Here is a 9498-nt window from a genome sequence, read left to right as displayed (position 1 = left end):
GCAAACTTCTCCGTCATTGCAGGACATTTGTACAAAATGGGGTCTGATGAAATATTGCGATGCTATGTACCTAACTTTGAGAAAAGAAGCATCCTCGCAGAGGCTCATGGAGGAGTTGCAGGGGGACATTATGCAGGAAAAGTGACAGTGCAAAAGGTTCTGTGTGCTGGATTGTGGTGGCCAACTCTGCATAAGGACGCGAAAGCATATTGTAGGGCCTATGACACATGTCAAAGGACTGGAAGGCCATCATAAAGGGATGAACTATCATTGACACCGCAGGTGACATTACAACCATTTGAGAAATGGGCGATTGACTTTGTGGGACCAATTCAGCCTCCGGGAAAGAAAACAGGTGTGCGGTACATTATCACCACGATAGAGTACTTGACCAAATGGGCAGAGGCGCAGCCTATGAAGGACTGTACCGGTGCGATAGCAGTGAAGTTTCTTTTTTAATACGTATTGAAGATATTTGACTATCTAAAAATCTTGATAAGCGATTGTGGTACGCACTTCCTTAATGAAACAATCAGCGCGTTTAGGGAAGAATTTCAGGTGCATCATCAGAAGAGCACACCTTATCACCCACAGACCAATTTGATGGTGGAAGCATTCAATAAAATACTGGAGAATGCACTAACAAAGGTCTGCAATGCTCAGAGAAGTGACTGGGATATGCGCATACCAGTAGTGCTATGGGCCTACAGAACGACTTGCAAGAAGTTGACTGGGCAAACGCCTTTCAGACTTGTGTATGGCATAGAAGTTGTGATGCCAATGGAATACATTGTACCTAGTCTATGCATAGTGGCACTCATAGGAATGGCGGACCGCAGAGCCTTGGAAGAAAGGCTCGCGCAGCTAGCAGAGCTTGAGGAGGACCGATTTCTAGCTGGATTTCATCAACAAGTTCAAAAGGAGCATGAAAATGCATGGCATGATCGGCACATTAAACTGCGCACCTTCCAGGTAAATAATCTGGTTTTGCTGTATGATAGCAAGTTTGATAAATTTCCACGAAAATTTAGGATGCACCGGCTAGGGCCCTATGTCATCAAAGAGATTACCAATGGTGGAGCAGTTTAATTGGTTAAGTTAAATGGGGAGCCTTTCCCCAGAAAGGTGAATGGTAGTCGATTGAAGCCATACACTGGTGATCCGGATAGATGACTATATCAAGGAAGCACAATCTTAGCACTCCAAGCAGCTGAAAGGAGGTGCGGGACTATAAACTACACTACCCGGGTTGGGGAACTGTACGATGAAGAAACTACGCAGAATGAGGAAATGTCACAGGAACCACACGAGCACGTAGAAGGCTGCGCTACCTGGGATAAAACCATGCAGGTCAGCCGAAAAGTGACTGTTAAAGTCACTGTTCATGATTTGATGACGAAAAAACGGCCAAATGGAGCAGGGGCAGCATTTAAGATGAAATCTATGGGCGAGACCATTGAAAATCTACCGCTAATCTAGCATTAATGAACTGATTTTGAGGGGAACGGTCCAATTTGAGCATTTTGAGAATTTTGGAATTTTGAGCATTGAGTTGTTGAGATCTCCGACGCATATGAACTGTGAATTCTTTGAAGCTCTGATAGCAAGTTCAACATTTGAGCAATTACCAAAGGAGACACAAGAACTATTGGATAGCATCATGTCGACACCAGCAGAAACCGTAGATATTGGGGAAGTAGTGACAGCTGAAGGGGCTATGCTAGAGGTTTCTATGGAAGCAGAGGGAACTACTCTAGAGGTTGCAAAGATACCCAAGTCGCCACGGTCACCTAGACCAAGGCCTACCCAGACCCAAGAAGGCATGAAAGGCAAGAAAGGAAAGTAGGTCGTGACACCACTGATGCACGCGTCACTTAGGAGAAACCTGCCGAAGGACAAGCCCACCACTTAGGAAAAGGGAAAAACCATTAACCTGGAACCGGAGGAGGAAGAAATTGGGGATATCCCAATGGACGATGAGGATCTTGAGATCGACATGAAGGATGTTGAATTTGAGGGGTCTGAACCCATTACTAAATTTCCTGAGTACGTCCCTCCACGTAGGGGCAAGGACAAGGTGCCTAAGGACATTGACGAAATCAAGGTCACCTTGTACAGACCTCTGCTACCAGACAAGATTGTTTTTGAAGGACCACGCCTGGTGCAGATTCCAATGTTGAAATTGGAGGATTGGGACTTAGCTAACATCGAGTGATTCCCTCACTTGTCGACAGACTAGCTGATGCACCACGTCCTTCATAAGACCATGGGGGTGACTACGTTGGAACCATGGAAGTGGCTCAAAGGAGTAGATAAGGCAGGCATGCTCAACCTGCTATGGGTGCTGCACTACAATCGCACACCCATTACCTTGTTGGTAATCAAGCAGTTGTTGTTCTTGGTACATGATGGATGTTTGTGGCTGGAGGAGCCAATACCCATAACTGATAGACTAATCCACAGAATCACAAGGTTGCCATATTCAGGGGAGAATTTGGCTATGATGTTTGGTGGAAAGGCAGGCGAACTGGCCCTTGCGGAGGCCATGAAGAAGAAGTTTGGATTAGTAAAGAAGTCGCGCGGCTATGCGATTACAAGTATTTCCGACCCTGCGGTCAAAGTGGCCACACAAATATTGGCAGGGAAGGTCATGCGGAAGTGTCACTCTGATGAAGTACCAGTGCTCGTCGTAGCTCTAGCGGCCTAATGCGTGGAGGGGGTTCAATTTAATTAGGCACGCTACCTCTGTGGTGAGTTCCTTGCGAACTACTGCGAGGTGCAGGATCTCAACAAGACCTTCCACTATGCGTGGCTCTTACTGTCCATCGTGCTAGTAGCCTGGGAGCTACCCAAAGATAGCCAATTTCCCTCAGTCGTGCCAGACCTGCCTGAGGCCGTGAAGTATGCTTCGCTATGGGCGACTAAGGATCCTCAGTGGATCAAGGATATCAAGATCTTTTGGATCTTGATGGAGATGAACATGCACATGGCCATCAACTGCAAGCCGCAGTTGTCACCTATTGTCTTTGATAAATTGCAGCTGTACATGGAGTTTAAGGTTGATTTCCACCATGTATCCATAAGGGTGCGAAAGGACCTCGAGCATAAGTGGCATGACTTGCCCTACTTAGCTATGAACGATACAATTCAAGCGGTTATTGATAGTTGGCCAGAAGAATGGCACACTGCCTCAGATTTAACAGTGAGATCCAGCAAGACAGCCACACAACGGAAGAAGGATGAAGCCAAGCTCAAGATGGAGCAACTGGCTGAGAAAAGAAGGAAGGAGGTTGAGGATAAGGCTAGGGTAGACTGTACTACCACACAAGAGACAAGTGGATAGACAGGAGGAGAGGAGCGCAGCTCCAACAAAGAGAAGTCACCCTCCTTAGAAGAAGAGGAAGAAGAGGATAATCTGACAGAACAGGGAGGAGCAGACCCGCATACACCTCCGTTCCATATCAAGTGTCCAAGGGGACAAGAAAATGTAGGGCCGAGGAAGAAATCCAAGGCCAGCAAGACGTCCATGGACCCGATCACCCTAACAGAGGGAGATCTGAACAACACTGGGGATACAATGTAGGATGTCACCATGGAACTGCTACATCAGTTTGAGCAGCAGCAATAGTAGGTGTTGGGGGCTATTCAGGAAAATATGCAAAAGTTGCAGATTCAGGCAACACAGACCAGCACGGCATCCACCAGTTTGGCCATTGGTACTTCATAAGCCGTCGAAATGTTGCGTGCGAAGGACTCCAATGCCATAGTGCTGCCAGATGGAGCACTAACAATAGAAACTAAAGCTAATAGGCCCGCTATCAGTGCACTCAAGGGAATAGAGCTAAACTTGGTAGCGCTTCCTAGCGAGGAACTCCACCTGCTACAGGATGGGGTGATCGCAGAGTTGAGGGCCCATGAATAGCACACTTTGCAAGTGATCAGTGAGTAGATCATTAACAATGCTCAGATGGTCGTACAGCAAGATTCTTCCATCGCCACTATAAACGACATGACCGATAAGAACAAGTGCATAGTTCAAGCCATGGAGGAAGCATGTCGAATGGTCCCGGAGTTGGCCATTCCTACAGATGAGCTAGTGGATGTGCGCATTCGCAAACTCACTATAGGGGTGCACGACGCCTGCACAGAGTTGGCAAAGGTTCAGTTGGAGCTGAACCTCCAAATTGTAGAATTGCAGTTGAGGGCCCAGCCTTCAACTCCATTGAAATTCAAGGAGCAGTGCATGATTGCTATAACAAAGGAAATAGCAGCAGTAGAAAGCACAGTGGTAAACTATACAATTCTTTTTGAACAATCGTTCAAAGTACTAACTAGCTTACAAGAAGACCCTATTATGCAAAGGCTGGAAACAAAGGCATGAGAGCTACAATAGCACTACGATGAGGTAAAAGGAACAGCACATATTGTTTCATTCACACAGAGACTTGCAAAGCTGCAGGAGGCCAAGGAACTAAAGGAGCTGGTAGATGCAACTCAATACAAAGTGGCAGTGCTAAAGGCATTTTTGAAGCCTTGGTTGGACGAGGCCTACTTGATCTCGGCCTCCATTGAAGGAAATTTGGCTAGTCTATAGGAGACTCAGCAAAAGCTGCAGGCTAACAGTGTAGGGCGAGCAACAGAGTAGTTGGTTGAGGAAATCAAGCAGGCGGTCGCGCAGTCCACCACTATGGTAGCAGTCGTACAGGTTGAGCCAAGGGGTCTTCATGCCAAGATCTCCACGCCCACGAAGTGACTCGAGGGTGAGTCACCATGTTTGTGTTGGGGGCTTGTTGGGAACGGGTTCCCCCAAGAGCCAGTTTTGGGGCTAAAAGCCCATGTTGTGGGGTAGAAGGCCCAAATTTTGTAATAAAAATGTAAAACCTCCACATTTTGTGGTCACGGAGCGTGAAGAGGTCAAAGGGTTATCTGCCCTTGTTTTGTGAAGTCTCATGTCAGCTATAAAGATCTACCCATGGTCTGCAGACCATGGGATTGTATAAAAAGGGAGTCTTAGAAGAGTCTAAGAGGGGAGTAGTAAGTAATGGAAGAAGGATTTTGGGGTAAGAAGTTCTAAGTGTTCTCGAGTCTTAGCGTAGGTAGAGGCTCTACAGCTGAGTGTACAGAGGCCTAGGGTGGAAGTTCGTAGCTGAGTGCACGGACCCCTTCATCTATGTGCGCAGGGCGGATAGAGTCTGTACTAAACTTGAGATATCAATAAAGAGAATTACTCTGCAATCTTGTGTATTTTTTCTTTGATTAATGCATATTATTAAATTATGTTATGATCTAGGTTTACATTATAATGTTTATTTGATGCGCGAATATATTTGATTATATCTGTTAATTGAATGCAAGCAAGAGTAAAGGATTATGCGAAGGTAATTGTAAATGCATGGTAGATTAGGTAACACTTAAGATAACTTGGGAACTTATACAATAACATAGTCACAGAGGCGCGTAAGTGCCTGGACCTCAGTTTAGGGCTGCACGAAGATCAGTCGAGTACCTTCACGGAGGTACTGAAGGACAGAAGAGAAGGAACATCAATAAGCCCTAAAGGCTTATCAATCTGCACGAAGGCATGATCAATAGGTATAGATCAACATCATGACCATCTCAAGGTGCGAAAACTTGGTTCCTGCATCCCCCCATACTGCTTTGGGTGAGACTTCAGTCCACGCTCCGTGGGATGATGTCGAAAGGGCCAATAGTGTATGGATTTGCTTAGCTGACTAACGTTGAACCTGGGTCAAGGCCCATCAAGACAACAACAGCAGAAGATCATGACTCAAGATGAAGCATTGGAGATTGTGATGAAGCTAGAAGCTTCGCTGGTTGGGGATACTCATGCAAGAGTACAACAGATACAGAATCAACTAGCCAATTTGATCTTGGAAATTCAAGATCTCAAGAAAGGTAAAGAGACTAGATCAGAAGTATGGTGTACAAAATGCAAAGAAAAGGGTCACTATAAGAATTAATTCCCTGTGTTCAGAGATTATTTGGCAAGTGGAGCACCTAATCCAGTAAACACAGGTTTGTAGTGCGATATTTGTAGAACAACAGGCCAACATCACTCTGAAGATTGCTACCTATTACAAAAGTATGTATAGACTTTGAAGCAGTTGTTTTGCAACTTTTGTAGGTCAGTAGGTCATGACGAGAAAAATTGTCGAAGTTATGACTTGATGATGGAGTGTAACATTGATGCTTATAGACTACAAGATGAAGTACATACACATGAGGAGCAAGACCATAATGTTGGTTATGGAAGCTTTCAAGGATGAGGATGAGGAGCTAGTTGAGGATGTGGCCAGATTATCTATTATAACTGTGGACAGGCAAGACACTTTGCAAGAGACTGTCATAACCCTATGACAACCTGCAACTACTGTAATTCTTTTGATCATGTGATAGAAGAATGCCCCATCCTTATTGTGAAGATGTGGGAGAAAATAAACTAGAAACCTATAGCAAATATTCAAATGATGATCGTTGAGCCGAGGGAGGATGAACCACACATCAGTATTGTAACGAGAAGTGGAGTTGTGAATAGAGATGATAAAGCGGAAGGGAAAAATGAAGCTAAAGCTACATGAATAAGGAAAAGTATTGAAAAGGCTCTTGCCTTTGATATTAAAAAGGAAAAACATGTGTTCATGGAGGTGAGGTGAAGCTTTATGGATGGTGGGTCCTCGACCTTTAACGTGGAGATGACTCAGATTGATAATTGCGAGATAGTACTGGTTGTGAAATAAGATGTGGATCCGGATATCTTGAAGTCTTTTCTGTAGACTTGCATGAAGTTGTTGAGAAATCATAAGGTCGTAGAGGAATTGTAGTAATTGACAGACTCTTGTGCTTCTAAAGAGGTACCGTAGAGTGATATGTGCATAGTGAATAACCTACATAGACACAGGGAGAAGACTGCAAAGGAAATGAGGCTTACAGATCATATTGGAGAATACGACATGGATCAGGTTATCTTGGATCTAGGATTTGATGCCAATGTCTTACCGAAGCAGACTTGGGAATTGATGGGTAAGCCAAAGTTGCAATGTTCAACTATTTAGCTAAAAATGGTGAATCATTAGAAGATTTTACCTATAGAAAGATTGTCAGGTATCATAGTAGACATTGATGGAGTGTGCACTACCACTGACTTTGAAGTGATTGAGATTGTGGACGATAGTAATCCCTACCCCGCATTGCTTGGATTGGATTGGGAATTTGCTAACATGGCTATAATTAACTTGAAGAAAAGGAAAATGATATTTGAGAACAACAATATGAGAGTTATTGTTCCATTAGATCCATCGAAGGGAGCGAGGTATACTAAACCTATCAAAGAAGAGTACAGCGTGGATGACATCGACAACATTTATCAAATAACAGCAAAAGAAGAAGAATTGATTAACCCTACTGCAGATGGAAAACTAACTAGGGAGTAAAATATTTCCTACTCTTCAGATTCAAAAGAGGAATTAGAGAACTGGAAAAACAGGTTGCATAAAGTGTCTACAAGGCGATGTGCAAGGATCACTAAAGCAGTGCATTGTATGAAAGATGAGGTATGTGATTTTCCTTTGTATGATGGTTTGGGTAATGTAAATACTTTCTTTAGAGATTATGAAAGACAGTTACCTGAATGTTAGAGATTGTTAGCTCTGGATCAAGCACTAAGGGCTACTCCTTCTAGATGGTGGGGTACTCATAAGAAGAATATAGGAGACTAACAATAATGTAGAATATTGATGTGGGTAAGGTTTGGTCAAGTATAAACAAAGCTCGTAGATAAGTATGATGGCCATACTGATCCTAGAGATCACATACAGCTCTGTATGGCATCTGGGAAGAAATTGAATGGGTGCATGGTTTCATCCATGTCCTGGAGACAATTCCTCAGAATCGGTATCTGGAAACAGAGCTTCAATATGGTACTGTTAGCTGGGAAAATTTGGTTGATGGATTTATAATGACATTTAGATTTGAAGATGATTGTCCACATATAGATGCAGCTCTAAATATTGTTAAGAAGAAGATTTTTTAGAACGAAGTTCCAGTTATCTGGCAACCTAATTGGGTTGCATAGGTACATAATGTAATGGAATACTATAATCTCATTGTGGAAGAGGATGAAGATCCTAGGAATATTGACATCAAAGAATCAGAATGTCATCGTGAAGTAAATGGACCTAAGATAGAGATGCTTGATATATTAAAGCCATTCAATATGAAGAAGGTGAATATATGGTCAGAGACTAAACCGAAGTACACAACAATAGGATATTACTGGGATGAAGACACAATCAGCAAGATAATAGATCTCTTGCATGAATATCAGGAGTTGTTCCCCACTAAGTTTTCATATATGAAGGGCATAGTAGGGGATTTGGGAGTTATGAGGATTCCTCTGAAGCCTGATGTGAAGCCTATCAAGAAGAGACCTTATAGAATGAATCCAAAATACAAGGAGAAGGTGAAAGAAGAATTAGAAAAAATGTTAGCAACTGGGATAATCAAACCTATCGAAGAGTCTGAATGGGTAAGTCCCATGGTGGTTCAGGAAAAGAAGGCAAAAGGGGAAATCAGAATTTGTGTTGACTTAAGGAAATTGAATGATGCATGCCTACATGACCCCTTCCCTACACCATTTACAGATGAATTATTGGACAATGTAGGAGGACAGGAGGCCTATTCTTTCACATATGGCTTTTCAGGATACCATCAAATCAGAATTGTGCCAGAAGATAGACATAAAATGACTTTTGCTACAGAGTGGGGCTCTTACCAGTACATGGTGATGCCTTTTAGATTAAAGAATGTGCCTACTATATTTTCCAAATTTATAGTTGTGGCCTTCAAAGAATATATACACAAGTTTCTGGAAGTATACTTTGACGATTGGACAGTCTTTGGGCTATTGAAGAAGCATGTGGCAAGATTAAGGTTGATGTTGGATACATGTAGGCAGTACCAGATCTCATTGAACTTGAAGAAGTGCATCTTTTATTCACCATATGGTAGATTTTTGGGACATGTAGTTTGTAAACAGGGATTAATGGTGTATCACGCGACGATCATAGTTATTGTGAACCTGCCAGCACCGAAAATAGTAAGACAACAGCGCATGGCACTAGGACACACTAACTACTACAGAAAGTTTATAAAGGACTATGTTCATATAACTATGCCGATGGAGAAATTTCTGAAGAAAGATGTGACTTTTCAATGGGACAGAGAGTGCCTGAAGAGCTTGGATGTAATGAAAGAGAACATGGTAACTACACCTATTCTAGTTTTACTAGACTTGAAGAAGGAGTTCCATGTGCATGTCGACAACCAAGGGAGTTGCGCTTGTCCCACTGCCTTAGTGGGGCCTAACCCAGGTTCAGAAGTGATTTAGCCAAGCAAATCCCGGTACTACTGGCCCTTTCAGCAATAGTTCATGAAGTGCGGACTCTCACCCGAAGTAGTATGGGAGGGTACTAGAACCAG

The 9498-nt window shown here is 43.3% G+C and overlaps 1 protein-coding gene across 1 annotated transcript in view; it reads left to right on the top strand.

The window, feature by feature from the left end:
• Positions 1-4009: 4009 nt before the first annotated feature.
• Positions 4010-9498, top strand: part of LOC149155455 (uncharacterized) — a 43905-nt gene continuing 38416 nt past the window's right edge. The window contains exon 1 of the mRNA XM_089444429.1: positions 4010-4159. Coding sequence (XP_089300555.1) covers positions 4010-4159 — 150 coding nt within the window. The remainder of the gene's footprint in view (positions 4160-9498) is intronic.

The sequence above is a fragment of the Pinus tabuliformis genome, chromosome 9, assembly GCF_031772625.1.
Source record: "Pinus tabuliformis cultivar Carrire ecotype Pingquan chromosome 9, CPIR1, whole genome shotgun sequence".
Lineage (NCBI taxonomy): Eukaryota > Viridiplantae > Streptophyta > Pinopsida > Pinales > Pinaceae > Pinus > Pinus tabuliformis.
This window is presented reverse-complemented; position numbering and strand designations above follow the sequence as displayed.